The sequence below is a fragment of the Mastomys coucha genome, unplaced genomic scaffold (assembly GCF_008632895.1).
Source record: "Mastomys coucha isolate ucsf_1 unplaced genomic scaffold, UCSF_Mcou_1 pScaffold2, whole genome shotgun sequence".
Classification (NCBI taxonomy): Eukaryota; Metazoa; Chordata; class Mammalia; order Rodentia; family Muridae; genus Mastomys; species Mastomys coucha.
This window is the reverse complement of record NW_022196902.1, coordinates 26,158,218-26,179,647: the sequence shown is the minus strand read 5'-3', so window position 1 is coordinate 26,179,647 and position 21,430 is coordinate 26,158,218. Positions and strand designations below refer to the sequence as shown.

General features: G+C 33.8%; 1 protein-coding gene across 1 annotated transcript in view; it reads right to left on the bottom strand.

The window, feature by feature from the left end:
- Trdn (triadin) overlaps positions 1 to 21,430 on the bottom strand; it is a 413,724-nt gene that overhangs the window by 18,720 nt on the left and 373,574 nt on the right. Inside the window, exons 27-33 of the mRNA XM_031380731.1 lie at positions 20,356 to 20,403; positions 16,192 to 16,236; positions 15,091 to 15,111; positions 12,051 to 12,077; positions 11,352 to 11,390; positions 10,206 to 10,250; positions 8,496 to 8,519 (exon numbers count right to left, since the gene is read on the bottom strand). Of these exons, the coding sequence (XP_031236591.1) occupies positions 8,496 to 8,519; positions 10,206 to 10,250; positions 11,352 to 11,390; positions 12,051 to 12,077; positions 15,091 to 15,111; positions 16,192 to 16,236; positions 20,356 to 20,403 (249 nt within the window). The remainder of the gene's footprint in view (positions 1 to 8,495; positions 8,520 to 10,205; positions 10,251 to 11,351; positions 11,391 to 12,050; positions 12,078 to 15,090; positions 15,112 to 16,191; positions 16,237 to 20,355; positions 20,404 to 21,430) is intronic.

Here is a 21,430-nt window from a genome sequence, read left to right as displayed (position 1 = left end):
TAGGATGAGATGCTAAATGCCAGAGACTGCAAAGAGAGGAGTGTTAATTTTTCCCTTACTCCTTCTAAGATCTTCCCACTTTCCCCTTTTTCTTAGAGAGCTTTCACAGTTTAGCTTTTATAACTAAGAAATAAATGCTATTTTACCACAAACTTTCCCTTTTTCTTCCTGTAACTTCAATTAGGAGCCTGAAAGTTAGAGCAACATAGTTACTGCTGAGACAGAACAAAGGCTACAGTTCTTAATCCCCCCATTAGGCTACAGGTGTTAATTGCCTAAACCAACAGCTTTTAACCTCTAGAATTAGTAAAAATGTTTAGCATTTCAGTATAGTTAGAGAGCTAGAACATCCAGAGAGCATCAGTCATTAAGCACAGACCAGAGTCCTACTCTGTGTCCTGTATCAACATGCTCCAGGTCAGGAGGCTTCTGACACAAATCCTTTGTAATATTCTATTACATAGCTGTATCTAAGGTGATGTATCCATTCTTCTGTTGAGGGTATGTGGTTCCAGTTTGGCCAGTTATTAGGCTAGTTCTATCAACATCCATGCACAGCCTTTTGTGAGAGTCTAAGTTTTAATTCCTTTCATCTTCCAGGGAGGTAATAGTGGAGTTTCAATGTAGACCTGATATTATAAAAAATACTAACACTGTTTCTATGGTAACAGACAATTTTGCATTCCCAATAGCAATTATAAAAGTTCTGGTTGCTAAAAATCCTGTTCTTGTTTATATTTAAGTTTTTAAAATTTTCAATGATTCTAGTACATTGGAAATGGTATGTAATAGTGAACTAATCTGCTCTTTGACAAATACTGTTGAAGTCTTTAATTTTGAATTTCTTAAAACTAATTTGTAATCATATTAAGTCATATGTAATAGCTATTAATTCCTTTGTGACAATCTCATACACACACACACACACACACACACACACACACACACACACAAACATATATGTCTCATATACGGGCTGAGAAAGAAATTAGGGAAACAATACCCTTCACAATAGTCACAAATAATATAAAATTGGGGTAACTCTACCCAAACAAGTACAAGACTTGTGTGATGAGAACTTCAAGTCCCTGAAGAAAGAAATCAAAGAAGACTGCACAAAATGGAGAGATCTACAGATTGGTAGAATTAACAATAAAAATGGCAATTCTACAAAAAGCAATCTAGACTCAACACAATCCCTATCAAAAATACAACACAATTCTTCAAAGACCTGGAAAGAAAAATTCTCAAATTTATCTAGAAAAATTTAAAATCTAGAATAGCAAAAACAATTCTTAAGAATAAAAGAACTTCTGGGGGAATCACCATCTCTGATCTTAAGCTATACTATAAAGCAATAGTAATAAAAACTGCATGATATTGGTACAGAGACAGACATTTTGATCAATGAAATAGAATGGAATACCCAGAAATAAAACCACACACTTATGGACACTTGATCTTTGACAAAGAAGTCAAAAATATACAACGGAAAAAATAAAAGCATCTTCAATAAATGGCACTGGTCTAACTGGCAGTCTGTTTGTAAAAAAATGAAACTAGAACCATATTTGTCACTTTGCACAAAACTCAAGTCCTAGTGGCTCAAGGACCACATAAAACCAGACCTACTGAATCTAATAGAAGAGAAAGTGGAAAAGAGCCTCGAACTCATTGGCATGGGGGGAAAATTACCTGTTTAATCAGAACTCCATTGGCTCAGGCTTTAAGATCCAGAATTTTCATGAAACTGAAAAGCTTCTGTATAGCAAAGGAGATAGTCAATAGGACAAATCAGCAACCTAGAGATTGGGAAAAAAATCTTCACTAACCCCACATCAGATAGAAGGCTAATTCCAAAATACATAAAGAACTCAAGAAGCTAAACCACCAAAAAAACCCAAACAACCCAGTAAAAAAATGGGGTATAGAGCTAAACAGAGAATTCACAATAGAGGAATCTCGAATGGCTGAGGAGCAATTAAAGGAATGTTCAAAGTCTTTAGTGATTAAGGAAATGCAAATCATAAGGACCCTGAGATTCCACCTTACACCAATCAGAATGACTAAGATCAAAACCTCAGGTGACAACACATGTTGGCAAGAATATGGAGAAAGAACACTCCTTCATTGCTAGTGGGATTGCAAACTGATACAACCACTCTGAAATTTAATCTGGATGTTTCTCAGAAAATTGGAAATAGATCTATCAGAAGACCCAGCATATATCAAAAAGAGGCCCTACCATCTCACAGAGGCTCATGTTCCATTATGTTCATAGTTGTCTTATTTTTAATAGCCAGAACCTAGAAACAACCTAGAAATCCTACAATGGAAGAATGGATACAGAAAATGTGATTCATTTACACAATAGAATACTATTCAACTATTAAGAATGAGGACATCATGCGTTTTGCAGGCAAGTGGGTAGAACTAGAAAATATCCTGAGTGAGGTAACCCAAACCCAAAGGACATGTGTGGTATGTACTCACTAAAAAGTGGATATTAGAAAACAAACAAACAAAACAACAACAACAACAACAACAAAAACCCAGAATACCCAGGATATAATCCAAAGAACTCAGGAAGGTTAACAAGCCAAAGGGCCCAAGAAAGGATGCCTTAGTTCCACTTGAGAGAGAGAAGAAAGCAATCACAGGAGGCAGAGTGAGGGAGGGACCTGGGTGGGAGTGGAGACAGGGTGGGGAAAAGGAGATGATTAGATGTTGTGTGGAAGAGACAGGAGTGAAGCCCTGAGGGCCAGCAGAAAGAGTAACAGGAAAGAGTTGGGGGGCCCTCTAGAATATACCAGAGACCTTGGAGGTGAGAGACTCTCAGGACTCAAAGGGAGGGACCTTAGATGAAATGCCCTACAGTGGAGAGAGGGAACTTGTAGAGTCTATCTCTAGTAGAAAGACAGGGCATCAATGGAAGAGATGGGGTTGCCATCCCCATCTCTGACCCAGGATTGTTCCTGTTTAAAAGAACTGTAGGGACAAAAATAGAGGAGAGACTGAGGGAAAAAAGGTCTAGAGACAGGCCCAACTTGGGATCTAGCCTGAGGGGAAGCTCCAAGGCCTGACACTGTTAGTGATGCTATGGCATGCTTATAGACAGGAGCCTAACATGGCTGCCCTCCAAGAGGCCAGGTGGTATAGGGGTAGAAGGGTGGGGACATCCTCTTGGAGGTGGAGGAGGTAGTATGGGATGAAGAACAGTCAGAGGGCAAACTGGAGTGGGGATAACAGCTGGACTACAAAATAAAATTAAAGAATAATAAAAATGTAAAACAAATTTTAAAAATTAATTTTAATCATTTTAAGTCATGTGTAATAGGTACTAATTCCCATTTAATTACTTTGTAATAATCTCTTATACATACATATATGTAAGTATATGTATATATAAATATACATACATATGTCTCATATATACATATATATTGAAGTTCAAGGTTACCCTCACCCAGCTAAAGTAACTTCAAAATTGAGCTCCTATATATACATGTATATATATATGTATATATATATATATGTTTATATATGTAAATATAGGAGCTCAGTCTTGAAGTTACTATGTAGGTGAAGATAACCTTGAAGTTCTGATTCTCCTACCTCTACAGACAAAGTGCAGCCATTAAAAGCATATATCACCACAAAGTATTTTTGTGGTATTGGTGTTTGAATCACAATTTCTGCATAATGCTACTCCAAATTGCTTCTCCAGTCCTAAACAATAAACTAGCAAAAATTAGAAATTCTTCTTCAGATATATATAGTGTATGTGTGTGTATTTGTGTGTGTGTATAATTTACCTTTCACCAACAAACTCTAGTGAACCTGTAGTATAGCAAATTTAGAGAGAAAAGATACCCGTACAGAAGGAAAGAACAGTTAAATTTGCTACCAAATTCCCCTACCCTAACTATAGAATGAATAATCAATTTAATAAAATTAAATTCAATGCAATGAAATAATCAATTTAAAGCTTCTTTCAAGATGCAACTGGAGACCCACCTTCTGTTGTTACATGGTCAATGACAAAATGCTTTCAGGCTGGAATAGCAGAATTCGTCCATAATAACATCAGTTAGGAGGCTGATAGGGAAGGCTCACCAGTTAGAGATTATCCTGGACTAATGGTAAGAACTTGTCTCATTCTCCATACCACTTCCTATACCGTAAACACAATAAAAAACTAATTGTGAAATGATAGAGAATGATTACTCTAAAAAAGCTCAATGGGGGTCCCATATAACTTTGCTGAAGGCGATTTTAAAGAAGATTCCACTGGAAGGCAAACATATTAAACGATTAGAAGGAGTTAAACTGGCCTAAGTATAGACATATATTGACTCAAATAGACTGACTAAATTAGGATGTTATAGATTTGTGGTGTTTGAATATGCTTAGTATGGGAGTGGCACTATGATGAAGTTTGCCAGTTTGGAAGTGGGCTTTGAGACCTCTTTCGCGGCTGCCTAGGAGACAGTCTTCTCGTGGAACCCTTTGAAACAAGATGTAGAACTCTCAGGTCCTCCAGCTCCATGCCTGCCTGGAGGCTGCCATGCTTCAGCCTTGATTATAATGGACTGAACTGAAGAACCTGTAAGCTAGCCCTAATTAAATATTGCTCTTTGTAAATGTTGCTTTTGTGTTTCTTCACAGCAATGGAAACCCAAAGACAGGTTTTTAAAGACTACAGTTACAGAATACCATTATCATATAAATGATTATATGTGATTGGATTTGTACGTTTTAAGAAATTGTTAGAAAAAATGTACAGTGCATTAACTGTACATGCTAAATTTAAAAGATGACTTTGTAAGTAACAGAGATAAGGGAGATCTCATATTGGTAGAGGCTAATAAATAGAAAAACATATTTTAAAATGAAAAAAATATGCTTTGAAATGAGAGAAGACCTTTATTTTGAAGAGAGCACAATTAAGTTAGAACTTCTTTAAGGTAGAGCAACTCTATAAAAGACTGAATTAGGTCAATACAAAAACACATGGAAACCCAATAAGCATAAGTCTAAATGAAAATCTCAAAATGCATTCTCTAATCTGTGACATGGTTTCCATGTTCACAAGCAAACACATAGTCTTAAGAATAATATTCAATCCAAAATGAGTATGATAAACCTGGGAGTCAAAACTGAAGTTCTGTTAGCCTTTCCTCTAATAAAAAGTCAAGGACTGTGGCAAAGTGGAAACCATATTACACACTTAATCATGATACATCAGATAAAATGAAATTCTTTTAATTAACAAATTTTCCTGGAGCTGTTTATAACATGAAAAAAAAATCTCCCTTTTCTTCTTTATAACACTATATCAAAAATGCTATTATAGTGTTAGTTAATATGCACATTGTATTGCTATACATAAAATATAGTTGATAAGAAGTAAAAGTTAAAAACATTTAAAAATGAATATTTAGAATTGTATTTAAAAACTGACTCAAGAAAAATAGGTTGAGCTGATTCGTAATAAGTAAAATAATTTTATTGACAACATACTAACAAGAAACAGAATGCTTGCAAATTAAGATGCATGTTCCAGGTCACTCCACTAGTGAAATCTTTAGAACATTTTAAGGAATTATTGACATAGTCTTCCAAAAGCATAAAAGGCAGGAATATATGTTTCTCCTTATTCTATAAAGCAGACTCACTCTGAAGTTAAACCCAGAACAATGTATCTTAAAAACTCTATTTATCATTATTCTGTAAATTCTTATAGATTGGGTTGTAAAAATTTCACTAGCAAGTTGAAGCCACCAATGTATAAAATGTATTCAACAACTGAGTAAGATGTATTCTAGAGGTGAAGTTCAGTTGAACATCAAAAAATCACTGTATTATTTCATTGCTATGTCTATAGAAGCAGATAATGCTATTTGCCACAATCCTGTACCACTACTTCATGATTGACAAAGGAGGAGGAATAAAGAGGAGTTGTCTCAATGAACAATAGTTGTCTCTGTTTTAAATCTTCATTTTCTTACTCCTTTCTACAATTTCATGTTCTGAGGGATCATTTAAGAAATGAGAACGACCTCATTTTTCCCTTTGATTTAAACAAGTCCTAATTTCACTTACTGAAAAGATTCACAGGCAGCCATACATATGTACATACATACATACATACATACATACATACATACATGCATGCAGGTCCTATGTAGACAGCTCCTGAGACCAGTGACTCCTGCCCTTCAAACACTTTTAACAGACCAGGGGAAAAAGATTTAATAGCTATTTAGTTTTTACTATGCCATTTGTTCCTTGTTTGGATTTTGGCCACATTTAGAACAGATGAATTAAGATATATTGGCATGAAGCTCACCATTCCAACTCATTTGGTCGAGTTAAGTAGAGCAGCACATCAAGCAAGTCTTCTGTAGAACCTCACCTTACTCAGATAATTACATTTCTTTTTAGGTACAAGAAATGTGGTTGACATATATTGTACAGTAATAAAATTAATTCACTTCCTTAAAATTAAAAGGCCAATATGTTTTCATTAATTGTAAGGTAACATTAACTAATAACATTAATTAATTTCAGAAGTGAACTAATTCTTATCTTTCAGGATAAATGTTATCATTTCACAAATTTAAAAACTAGGGCTAAGGATTATAGCAGCATATGGCAAAGAGTGTGTTTTCTTTGCTCAAACACTTTAAAAAAATTCATTTTTTGTGTGACTCAGTTGCTGCTTATCTATTCACTGAATCGTCAATACTAAAACTGTTATTTGAAATATCATATATTCCTTTAATCATAAATTAAATTCCCCTTGGGACATTCTGGATTGATAAAGATATTGAAATATTTCAGTGTAGGGATGTTCATAAAACTATTAATGATTTAATGCCAAGTACTATATATTTGTTTGGTTAATTATATTCTTTAAAATAATTAATATATGGCCATTTCAGGGGTGGATTTCCAGACCAATGTATATAAAAATACACATTCATGAAAAAGCATTATCATACCACCAAAATACTTATTTAATTATGCCTGAATCTCTTTTAACACTTTGTGATAATTTCTAGGTAAATTGAAACTATTGACACCTCAGTGAATCACTCTACTTTATTATGGAAGCAAACTATTTATTTTACCACATTCATGAATTGATGAAGACATTAAATTTATATACTTAACAAAAACAAAACCCAGAACAGATATGGTTCAATGTGGGGCAAGTAGAACCGTCTCACCAGACAGAAAAACTGGTACGATCAAGCATATTAAGGAACTGTGGCAATTCTCATAATTGAGAACTGTAGGCATTTGTATGTGCTCTGGCCAGATTCCTGTCCTGGAGCAGGTGACCACAAAATTGACTTAAGAGGACTGTGACAACTGGTCACATAGCATACATCCCAGAGCTCTCCATGCTAACTCCAGTCCTACACATCCTAATCATTCTTCAAGGGACTGCTTTCTTCACAGCATACGCTCTTGTGATTCTTGGCTTTAGGGGATGTAGAGAAAGGGCAGCTATAGAGAAAGTAGCTTCCTAGGGCTCTTCTTGAGGATCATCAATTAATTTGCCCTTATATCTGTAAGAAAATTCATTAGTCTTATACTTTTTTAAATTTCTGGAGACTATATGAGGTTTTATTCATTTCAGTCAAAGAATTTTTGAATGACATACTTGGCAAGTTTTATTTATTGATGATTCATTTATGTTCTCTTCTGTACTCAGCCATTGGGTAAATTATTAAAAACATTTAGACCCACACAGTCCATAGAGCCTACTTTGGAAAAACTTTGCTATGTAACTATCGAAAGTTATGCATTCAGCTAACAGTATACATATTTTTTAATAATATTAATTTTTAATGATTTGTTTTTCTTAAAACCGGAAGCATGGTAGAGAACAAATTTGATTATTTTAACAAATTTTCAAAAGTTTTAAAATTTTCTTTACAGCAGATTTATACATACTTAGAATGTTCAGAAAACTCACCATGTTTATTATATTCAATTGAACAGGGAGGATATACATACACACAAGAAATCAGAGCTATTATATTTGCTGAACAGGAGGCAAGCTTCACTAATCTCTGGAGCAATCTCTGTAGGGGAATATTCCTCAGGTGATAAACTTCCCAGGGTGGGAAGACAACTATGATGGAATTTTTACTTACCCACTGTCAACACTTATGTGACTGACATTCATTCATTTAGGACCTTACTAGCTCCAAGCTGATGAGTGCATAGCCAAATGAGTTATTAGAATGCAAGACTGAACTGGAAAAGTGTATTACTAAGGTTGTCTCTCTGTCTCTCTGCATCTCAGCTGCCCCTGTGTTCAATACCACGATGTCCCACCTCACCTCAGGCCCAAAGTGATGGAGCTGCTGACCACAGACTGAAATATTTGTTCATCTTTAAATGGTGTTTCTCATATATATACCACAGCCACATACATATACCAAAAAGAATTTGTTGCCAATACAAATAGTACTTACTTGGTATTTTTCCAGGTTTTTCTGCTAAAAATAGAATAGATACTTTGTTTTACTATCATAATAAATCAAGGAATTTGTAGCCTGTATCAATGGACTATATTAATGTGTCTAATATCTTTAGGTCCATTCCCTACTAATAAGAGTTAATGAACAAATACATCACTCCATTGTCAACAAATGTGGTTTTTTTCAATAACAGTCTCTTTTGTAGAAGAAAATATAAATGCTCTCAAAAAAGACATTCTTCATCTCAGGTGTCAAATAATTTAAGTTCTTAAGCACTCTTACTAAAATCAGATGGATCTTTTAAAATTTATTTTGATTCAACATAATTATAGATAACATGAGCAAAATTACTTTTCATGATATAGTTTATATATATATTTTGCAATTTCTAAGCTATATATAATATATTGAGAATCATTTTCCTTTCAAAGATTAATAATTAAAAGTAAATGCCAATTACATTAAAAACTAATGACTACAAATGTATAACACAAACTGAATATTTTTCTCTTCAATAAGTGATGATTATTTGAAGTAGAACATCTCATTAACTATATTTAGCATAAAATATATAGTGAAATGGTTATTCAAAGTGCCAGAAGATAGGTTATTTTCTTAGAAAAGGATATATAGCATATGTCTTGTGTACTACCATTTATTAAATTTAAATGTTTGGGCTTCAAAATAACAATTTTAACAGAATCTGCATTGCACTGATATATTTTGAGATCTATAGAGTTTGTACTAAAGAATTAAGAACTACAAATGTACAAAAGTCAAATTTTTAATGAAAAACTTTTAATTTGAGTTAGGAGACTTTTGTTTTGAGGATTGTTGCACCGAAATGCCTTCAATAGAAAAATCACAAAATCAAGTAACTTAAAATTATTCAATAATAATTATTTTACTTTAAAATTACTGGCATAATAAAGAAGACAGAACCTATAGATGAACCAAGTGGAAAGCAAGATGAAATGAACTATCATTATATTTTCTCAACTCACTGTGACTTTGGGAATTAACAATTCTTCTATGTTGAATGCTATAGTATAATAAGTGCATTGTAAAACAATGCATCTATGCACATCTTACCTTTTGACTATAGATGCAACAACAAGAATCTGTGAAAACAGGGCTTGCTTTTCTCTCAGTGAGGATTTACATGCTTATTACATAGGAAAATAATTGGCTTTGGCTTTGCTTCTCCACCATCTTAGAGTTGAACTGGCCTGAAATGATGTCACCCCCACTACTTAATTAATTAATAAAGTTTATTTATAATTTGGGATATCACTCAAACGTACAACTTTATTTCCAAGGCAACAATTTTCCATTTGCATGCTAGCATTTGCAGTTATTTTCTTTTCTCCCAAATAAATCTCAGTTGAAATTGACTTAAAATATTTTAGGTATATAAGTTTAGATATTAGTCATTCAGGTAATGTTTTTTGTAATAGGGAATTTTATTCTTCTGGCATGAATAAAATATTTCAATAAATGCAATCACTAATAATATTTATTCATATTTTATAATACTTTCTTGAAGTATTATCTTTCTACTATTTTTTCTATTTCTCTCTCTAGTGTATTAGCAGAAAAACATATTTACAAAACCTCTTTTTAAAAAAATATTAGTGTTAATAGTAATAATGGTGAGTATGATGTGAATAGCAACAATGTGAATATTCATAAAGTTAAGTTTACCTTTAGTCACATTGTGCACCTGAAGATTTTCTTGTCTTGCTGGAACTGTTCGTTAAAAGGATACATTAAAATATGAAACTTTAAAATAACTTTGCATTAAATAAGTACCTCGTTTTAAACATAAAATGAAATAATTGCATTGTTATAACTAGTTTCTTAAGGTAATTTTCAATTTAATTTTATATTGCATTAATAACTAACAAACATAAATGGTAACAAAGGGGTTGCTTTACTCTTATAATGAATTACAGTGATTTTTTGGATTAGGAAGCATAGACTACACATCACCCTGATCACTCAAATTCGAGTGAACAAGTCTGTCATTATTGTTGTTGTTGTTGCTTTTATTATTTTGATTATTATTATTATTATTATTATTATTATTATTTGGTGGTGGTGGTAGTAGTAGTAGTAGTAGTAGTAGTAGTAGTAGTAGTAACAATGCTTTCTTTCTGGTCTAGTATGTATTTCTTACCTAGGTAAGGCCTCTGTAAATTTTCTAAATTATTACAAAAAAGAAACCCTAAATACATGTAAGTACATACATTTAGTTTACTAACTACATATATTAGTTTACTAACATAAATATAATTTTAAAGAGAAAGAAAGGAGCACTGTCATAGAATTTACAGATTGTCCACCAGTGGCAAAACAAATAAATGCTTAATTTCCACAACTGACCTTTCAATCATTATTCTCTTGACAAATATCAATAGTACATATTCACCAGTGACTTCTTTCAGTCAAAACAATCCCTTCAACAGGCATATATTAAATTTTACTTAAAAATGTATGAATAAATTATGATTCAAATAATTTGGGCTTCAAAATTTAGTCAAAAAATGTATATCTTACATAAATGCCTCTTTTAATATATCTTGTTTGGTAATGTATTCTGTGTCATCAATGCCCACAATTTAATAGACATGCGTATGAAATTCATTTATCAGTAGTAGTTACAGTTTGCTTCGGGTTATGAATTTCTGTTCCCTTGATACTTTATAGTAACTGTGTGAAGCCTGTAGTAGTTGAATGTTGAACTGAAACTGATATATGCTATAATGTCAGCATCTGTATTTTCATAAACTGTTTTTTAATCATTTGCTTATTGTTTATAAGACAAACGAATAAATTTGCTATGCTTACCTTTACTTTCTTTTTCAGATTTTTCAATTTTCTTCTTCCCTAGGGAGAGAAAATAGGATGATGTGATCAGCATATGAGACATAATGTTCTCATTTACTCTTGGACACTAAAGCTGAGACTTGAACACATGTAAAGGAGTAGGTGATCATGGGAGCCATTTTGGGGAACATGGGGACATTTTGTTTATGATAACTGTGCTGCTTATAGTTAGCTACCTGCATGTACCTTGTTTTTTTTCATATATATTTTGAAAAACAAGACTGTGATGTTAAGAGAAATTCAAAATGAAAAACAAAACAAAACAAAAAACCCTAAATTTTCATTGTCACTAAACAATTAGGATTTGACCTTGTCTAGTAGTTTCTCAAATGTCAATGAAATCATACAGGGCATGGACAAATAGACTGTGGAAGTACATTAGCAAGTCTGGGTTTTGATTGACTGATGATTTCCTTTAGAATATGTATAGAAAAGAAGAAAAATAATGAGTCCAACTAAATTTGGGAGGAAATGTGAAGTAGGTTTTCCCCTGACTCTTGCAGTGGGTTTAAGAAGTCTTGTGCTTGTCCGCCTTCAAGGACACTGAGAATTTGAGTATTTGGGCAACTTTATGCCTGCTATTGCTACACAGTTAGAGAAAGTCTCAGGTTAAAACTGTTTTCCACAATTCAGTATTTATCCCAGAGGTGAAATATTTACCTGAGTCTGTGACTTCTGGTATTCCCTCTTTAGAGAAAAAAAAATGTTAAAAAGAAGAAAGATAGAAGATAATAATATTGATTTCAATAGATCATTAAACTTTATTTTCAGATATTCTTATTAAATCACAATGCTCAAATGACAATGAAATATCCCAATAATTGGTACTTACAAACTGTGGTGAGGCATCTACTATGAAAATGGATTTAAGTTATGAAGTAATTGAAAACATTCAATACCATACAGATAATTCACAAACAACATAAAATTAAAATATAAACCATAAAACTCTGTTGTATCGGTATTTAACTTGATCTATTAGATGCATAAATTATTCACTGACTCTTACTAAATCACTGTATATAAGATTCTGTGCCATAGCCAATGAGTGGGAATTTATAAAAGGCAGTGAAAACTACAGCAGCACCCGACGTAGCTCCTAGTGATATAAAAGGACTTTCACCTTGAGTTGGAACATTGCTTAATCAGTCTGATTTTTTCTCCTTCAGTTAATTCTCAGACTAATAATATTCTAAATGTTACTCAGCACATATTCTTATCCGACAACTTACATCAGAAGATCAGTATTTAACTGAAAATAAACTTCTTAAAGTACAAGCATGTACCTCTGAAAGCATTAATTTATAGAAAACATATATTCAGTAGTCAATCTACAAAATTCTAGGAGGTACCTCTATGCTTTTAGAGGAAGTAAAATATTTTGTAATAATGACTATAGTAAGTGAATAATGATACATAAACAATATAGTAGTTTCAAATATCAAGCATTCTATTTTAACTTGAAACTCTTTATTTTGGCAATATTCTTTAAACCAGTAGTGATAATACAAACTAAATATGGCAACAATTTTCTCCAATGCAAAGGCAGTGTTTATTGTTTAAAGTTGGCACTTGATCTCTTCAGAGAAAACTACAGCTGCATTTTAAAAAAAAAAAGTAACAACACTGTTATAGAACCAATCAATACTTGGTATTTAAAATATTTAAATGAGTTCCCTCTCTACCTCCATTTTCCCTCTGGATTATCTAGATCCTCATTGCAGAGCCAGCATTCCTCCTCACCCCATCTATTTGTGTCATCAGCCAATACCTGGAAGGATTCTCTACCTGGGAACCCAAAATTGAGCAAAAGAGATAGGAAAAGACAGTACAAACTTATCAAGGAAAATATCAACCAAGAGAATATTGCAGTTCTAAACATTTATGCATCAAATACAAGGTCACCCAAGTTCATAAACAAGACCTACTACAGCTCATATCATTTGTAGACCATCACACAGTGACTGTTGGTGACTTTAGTTTGTCAGTCTTGCTAAGAGTCCATAAAAAAGCTGAGCATAGAAAGGCTGCAGCTAGATGGTGTCAAAACCCAAACAATCTTCACGGAACTTTTCACCTGGACACCAAAAGATATATTTTCTTCTCAGCAGTTTTCAACATGAAATTTTTCCTAAATAGACCACAAACTCAGACACAAAGCAAGCTTCAACAGATACAAGAAAATTAAAATAACATCTTGAATTCTATCTGACATCCATGGATTAAATCTGGACATCAACAACAACGCAAACTATAAGGTTTATATACTCATGGAAACTGAACAACTCACTACTGAATGAAAAATTATACATATATACCTATGTATATGCATATAATTCAATTTAGAATTGAATGGATGGGTATGAAAACACAACATACTCAAACTTATGGAGGAACATAATGAAGGTGGCTTAGATAAATCAAATGATAACTTGTGCCATTATGACCATGATCAATAATGCAAATGATAGATCATAATGGTGAAGATGTGGGTTAAGGAAACACTCATTTATTGCTGGCAGGAGTACAAATTTGTACATCTACTATGAATATCAGTGTGACAGTTCCTAAACACTACATTGTAGAACGAATCTACATTAAAATGCAACTACACCCAAAAGACTGCATTCTAGTACAGAGAAAATTGCACATCCATGTTTATTGCTGCTTTATTCCCAATATCCAGGAATTTGAAGCAGCTTATATCTCCTTCCATCAATGGATGAAGGAAATGTGGTATGCTCACACAATATAATATCTCTAAGCTGTTAAAAAAAGGCATGATGAAGGAAAAATTTTAAGCATTCCTCATATATTCTAATATAGTTCTCTAAGCATACAATAGGCATACATTCTTAGGGGTTAATAAATAGAACATACCAGTATCCCTTGTCAATCAAAGTCTGCTGTTCGACAGTAGTATAATAGTCTTTATAATAATAAGCTTATTTTTTGAAATTTAATTTACTACTTATACACATTGTAAACTAAAATATCATAATAAAATGTTCTTTTTTAAAAATTATTGCCTAGTAGTATGTGAACGGGGTGTGTGGGTCTCTCTCTCTCTGTCACCCTCTCCCTCTCTCTCGCTCTCTCTCTCTCACCCTCTCCTTCTCCCTCTCTCTCACCCTCTCCCTCTGTCTCTCTGTCTCTCTGTCTCTGTCTCTCTCTCTCTCACCCTCTCCCTCTCCCTCTCTCTCTCACCCTCTCCCTCTCCCTCTCTCTCACCCTCTCCCTCTGTCTCTCTGTCTCTCTGTCTCTGTCTCTGTCTCTCTCTCTCTCTCACCCTCTCCCTCTGTCTCTCTGTCTCTCTGTCTCTCTGTCTCTCTGTCTCTCTCTCTCACCCTCTCCCTCTCCCTCTCTCTCACCCTTTCCCTCTGTCTCTCTGTCTCTCTGTCTCTCTGTCTCTCTGTCTCTGTCTCTCTCTCTCTCACCCTCTCCCTCTCCCTCTCTCTCACCCTCTCCCTCTGTCTCTCTGTCTCTGTCTCTGTCTCTGTCTCTCTCTCTCTCTCTCTCTCTCTCTGTCCCTCTGTGCATAATTATGTGCACTTGGACAGAGATCAGAGGACAACATTGTGAATTCAGTATTTTTTGTCCACCTTTAACTGGGTCCAGGAGACTCAGCTCATGTAAGTACAGCAAGCACATTTTCCCTCTCATTAGTGCACATCTTAAAGGTTCTAAGGAATATACTTACTTGAAGATGGTTTAGGCTTATCTAAAAAAAAAGATAAGTAAAAATTTCTACTTATATTTAATATGTTAAAATCTATAACTTCTAGTTTTCTCTTAGAGTTGAATTTGCAAAAATAAGTATATATTAAATAAGTAATAAAGGAATATTTAATAAATCTTTGATTTATTTTCTAACAAGTTCCCATAAAACAGGTGTAGAACTTGGGAGAGTTGAACTTCTTGGCTTCTTTTCATCTGCAAAATTTCACCCATTGTTCTATTTGGGAATCCATTAATATTCACTAACAATTTGAATTCTCCCAAAAATAATGAAAACTGACATAAAATGTCAGAAAGAATAATATATGGTAGATGAAAATCTTCACTTCATGAGTACATTTTCTCTTTCTCTAATACACCATATATCCTGAAATTATTAACTAAAATATTATTAAATTTTTATGTAACCTTTCCTTTCTTAAAAAACAATATTTCATTATAATTTGGGGTGTTTATGGTAATTGATTACATAGAGAAGAGAGGAGAAATTTTTTTCAGTTATCATCCTTTATATCATATCATTTGTACATTATAAAGTAGTTCATATCATGAAATTAAGTAAAATTATGAAATAATAAGGTAATTGTTACATACTTCAGTGAATTTATTTTAAGAGGGCTGACTGGAGGGTGATAATGACTGGACTGTAAAAACAATGTAATAATAATAATATATAATTCCTGCTGAAGTTTATAGTCAGTCACATTTAACATGTGTAATTTTAAAAAATATTCTAAAGCCATATAAAGGGATTCTAATCCACGAGAATGATAAATGTCAACAACTCTAATCTTGCCAAACACCAAGTATCATGGAAAGAACCTGTACATCAGGAAAGCAGATACAGGTTGCTAACATTTCTGTACTTATAGCAAGCTTTTGTAATCTTCTTTTGATTGCCTCTAATACCATAGTTCTGCTACCAGATAAGACAGATTATAGTACAAAACCCAAAATTTAACAGTACTAATAAACAAAAAGTGCCTACTTCATATTTTTATGGCCAGATTTGATATACATTGTGAACAAAGACAGCATGTAAGCCAAAAAAGGCCAAGAGTACCTGTTTTTATAGATGGGCGGTCTTTTTCTTGGTATTCAGCTTTTTCTAGAGGAAAAAAATGAACATTCATAGGAGATATAAATAATCTTGGAGCAGGGAGCATGTCAGCAGATGGTTTTCACTTGCACAAGATGCATGCTCCTAAAACCATCTCTACACAACTTGTAACACAGAAGTGTATTGTCAAATAACATATTAAAAACAGGGTTAGGATCATTCTCAGGGGACCCCAAAGATGTGTTCTGTAGGCAGCTGAGAAACAGTGCCAGGTTGCTTCATAACCAATAGTTTAAGAGCATCAGATGCCCAAGAGAATGAGAAGAGAAGCACTTCCTTAGTGAAGGTTGCCATGGGGGGCGGGTGAAGCACCTGTCAGGTCTCTTACCCCCTTCTGACCTTTCTGTTTTCAACTCTCCTTCCTTCCACTTCAGAAACCATCCAATTCATTACTTTGACATTTGCCTTTCTAAAATGTAATGTAGATGTGCCTTGTACTGGAGTAGGCCATATCTCATATCAGCACATCACCGTGCATTTCCAGGTCTAGTTAGAAGCATCACAGCTGAGTCTCAACTAGATCCAGGATGTCGCAAATTGATTCGAAATCTGTGAGCATAAGATACCTTTCTAAGCCCTTTGAACATATCCAGAGTAATACTGTTTCTGGTATTGTTTTTAAAAACTCCCTTCATAAAACTCAGAATTTCAGAATATCATGGTTGAATATTTTGGAGCAAAGTGAGGATATTTGGAAACTAAAGAAAAACTAGAGCATAGCCTTTGGTGTTGCTAGTCTGTATCTGTATGCATCTGCCTTTCCTTTCCTTTGCTCTTGAACTTAGAGATTTTCTGGAATTACTGGTTATTTGTTCCAACATCACATACCTAACATTGAAGTTTATGGAAATGTGTGAGAAACTACATCACATGAGGATAATTTGATACCTTTATAAGAATAAAATTCCATCAGTTGAATTTACATAAATATTATGCTATGTACTCATATAAAATAAGATGTAGAAGTCAATATTCAATTGTAAGATATAGCAAGAACAACACAACAAAAGTAAAATAAAGTGACGATGGTAAGATGCAAGCCTATGTGTCAAGAGTGTCAGGTCCCTTTGTATTCTAATAAGTCTCATCAACCCATACCATATCTACTGATCCTCAAACACGGCATCCTATATTCTCTGTCACATTTGTCTTTATGTCTTATCATTTAGCTTTTACTCAGTGGTTAGACATAGATCATACTTCACCTCAGTTTGTGTTGCCCTGAGAAGTAGAATCATAATTTTGATAGTGTGTGAGACTTGTTTACTTTTTGTGTAAACATGGTTAAATTCCTCCTGAATTCCAACAGCACCTTTTTTTTTAATGTTTAATACTCTTTTTATTAGATATTTTCTTTATTTACATTTCAAATTTTCTTTCCTTTCTTAACTTCCCCTCTGAAACTTTCCCAGCCCATCCTCTAAGTATCAATCATTGTGAATTGTAGAAGAAATGAATGATCTTTGAAGTTCTTAAGATCAAGTCTGAAGGAAATTTTATCATTTTAGCAGAGAAATGGGAAAACACTTGTGAAATTGTGGGTTTCTAAATGCTAAAATATACAATGGAGCTTAAAACATAAAATTTAATAAGTATAGTCAGTAACACAATTGCTCATGTAATTTCCCCTTGTCATTCACTATATACATTTATATGACTTGCTACCTACTTCTTGTTTTGGATATTTGATGACCCTTATGAGCTTACTTGTTTAATATTAACAATACTGATAGACCCTCCACACTTTTCTTCCATACAAATGTTATGAATTATTGATTAATAGTGAAATATAAGGAAGTTGAAACAAAGCCATAAATCAATATAAATTTATCACATATATATATATGTGATTTAGTTGGAAGCTATACTGAAAACAAACAAAAACCCAAGCAAATTGTTAAAATTGAAGTTAGTTAGCTATTTTATTGGGTTTCTTAGAGCTTGACTGTGGAGAATGAAAAAAGTACACAGCACATTGATGATTATTAGTACAGGAAAATTATTTGTATTCACATATATTTATTCTTTGCTTAAATTTTTCTTTTGGCTTAAAGTAAAACCTTTTTCTGAGAACAATTATGTTAAAATAGCAAATATAATTAATCATACTGCTTAGTGAAAACTGATTAAAGATATGAAATGCACATAACATTCAAAACAATTTCTATATTTAGAATACAAGTCTGCTGAAATAGTTTTTTTGTAATCCTTAAATATTCACAAGAGAGTGAGATACTTCAGGGTAGGGCATATATTAACACACCACTGTGAAAATTAAAAGGTGGCATCAAAAATTTACTCAATGATAAGAGGAAACAAACCCAAATAATCATATGGAGTGAAATGAAGTGGTTTCATGATAGCCTATAATTTATATGGACAATTTTCCCTTGTTTTCTTCCATAAAATATTTGAATTACCTCACTATACCTATATCATTATCTCAGTTCACAGAAGAAAACATACTGCTTAGATATTTTAATTTAGAACAATTATGAGAAATAAAACATGGTTCTCTGAAGGGTCAAAGTGGTAAGATTTTCTTCTAGGATTCAGAGAAAGGAGACTAAGGGGTTCAAGACATCAGCTCAGAATAAGACTCACAAGTTTTGTTTCTCTTCTTGGTAAAGTCTCTAAAACAGAAGAGTCTGAATTCCTCTTTTTCCACAAAAGAAATAATGGGAACATGTTCTACTAATGTGTCCTTAACGCAGGTCATTAAATATACATAACAACACAATTCTCTGAGGAACTTTCATGAAAGGAATCATGTGATATGATTTATGAGCAAGGTAGAGCTGCAACTTATTTGGTTTTATTTTCTTTTAAAAATGAATTTATATTACTGTATATGTCTGTTCTTGCCCCTGTTTGTATTTCACTCACTCATGCACATATACTCTTTCTCTTTCTCTCTCTTGCACAAACACATGTGCGTGCACACACACACACACACACACACACACACACACACACACACACAGAGAGAGAGAGAGAGAGAGAGAGAGAGAGAGAGAGAGAGAGAGAGAGAGAGAGAGAGAGAGAGAGAGAAAGAGAGAGAGTGGTAGATAGATAGATAGATAGATAGATAGATAGATAGACAGACAGACAGACAGACAGACAGATAGCAATTGGGTATGTATATTGTGAAGGTGAGAGGACAACTTTTGGAAGTCAATTCTCTCCTCATTTTATAGGTATTGGGAAATAAAATAAAGTCATCTGAGCCGGGTGGTGGTGGCGCACGCTTTTAATCCCAGCACTTGTGAGGCAGAAGTAGGCAGATTTCTGAGTTCAAGGCCACCCCGGTCTACAAAGTGAGTTCCAGGACAGCCAGGGCTATACAGAGAAACCCTGTCTCAAAAAATGAAAAACAAAACAAAACAAAACAAAACAAAACAAAACAAAAATGGAGTCACCTGGCTTATATGCTAAGCATGTTCACTTTTTGGAAATTTCACTGACCTAGTTTTCTGCAATTTCAAGAACTGAGAAAATATGGTTTGATAACCAGGAGGGGCTCTCCCTTTACAGAGAAGGAGAGAGGGAATGAGGGGACAAGACGGGGGGCACTTAGAGAGGGGTAGATGTTGGGATGTAAAATGAATAAATACATAAATTAATGAGAAAATAAGATGAAAGACCAAGTTAGAACACATGATGATTAATATATATAATGAATTTTCTTATACATTACATGTAAGTTTGTTAATCACACTCTGAAAAATAATGTTGTCACTTTCTACTTTCAATGAAAATTATTTTGAAATTATTCACAATAACTCAAAATTTTAGAATTAATGGCTTTAAAAGTATACATGATTCACCTATGATAATTCTGCAGTATAGCTGACTAAATAAGGACTGAACAATAACAAAACAAATAGAAGCACTGATGTTCAAGAGGGAAGTCTCAATAGTCCCCACCCCTGGATTAAGAACTACTAGCAACTAACGAATCATAAAGATGAAGCATTAGTCTCAGTAATGTTATATTTTAATTTAAATTTTTAAAAAATTAAAAATTACATATACTTCATGTTTACATGTGCTTATCTAGACACAGAAACTTATATAGAAAACAAGATCACAAAAGAATTTCTTTACCTGTCTTTTCTGCTGTAATAGCTTTTACCTGCTTGGGAACTTTTTGTTCTGTGATAGGAGAAAATGGTAATACAAGGAGAAATTTAAAATATATCAATAGAAAGCAATGAAGTATTTGAAGCCTGGAATTTTGTTTAAATCACAAAATAAAAAGTAGAATTTCCTTAATAAAGCAGCAAACTACAAGTTCCTTTAGATCAAATGAAAACTCAGAGAGAGAGAGATCTCCCCAGTAGCTCTCCTGCTGAATTCTTGCGAATTTAAACAGTCTCCCACCCTGTGCATCTGAACTTTGCCCTTTTTCTCAACTGTAATTTAATAGTGCTTATATAGAGAATACTTTCATTTCTGTACTACTCATTTATTATTGTATTAAACCAGGAAGATCAATTGTGAGTTTCCATGTACTGATGACACAATAAAAAGTTTTGTCTCAAAGCAAAGTGATAATTCCAACAATTCCATATAAAATTAAACTCCACAAATATGGTTGGTTGGATTGACTTATCTAGTTAAATATCCTATGTAGGAGGATGTTTTACTGGATTTGCAGCCAAACATTGGCCTGAGCACAGGTCCCGAATAGAAGAGTTTAGAGAAAGGACTGAAGGAGGTGAGCTGAAAGGATTAGCAACACCATAGGAAGAACAACATTATCAAACAACCAGATCCCCCACAGCTCCCAGGGACTAAGCCATCAACAAAGGAGTACACATGGCCCCAAATGTACATGGCTGCATATGTAGCAGAGGATGGCCTTGTCAGGCATCAATGGGACGAGAAGTCCTTGGTCCTAAGAAGGCACAATAGATGCCCCAGTGTAGGGGAATGGAGCTGAGGGAGGTGGGAGTGGGTGAGTGGGTAGAGGACACCCTCATAGAAGCAGGAGAAGGGAGGATGGAATAGGGGGTTTCTAGGAGGCAGGGATCCGGGAAAGGGAATAATATTTGGAATGTAAATAAAGAAAATATCGCCGTGCAGTGGTGGGGCACACCTTTAATCCCAGTTCTTGGGAGACAGAGGCAGGTGGATTTCTGAGTTCGAGGCCAGCCTGGTCTACAGAGTGAGTTCCAGG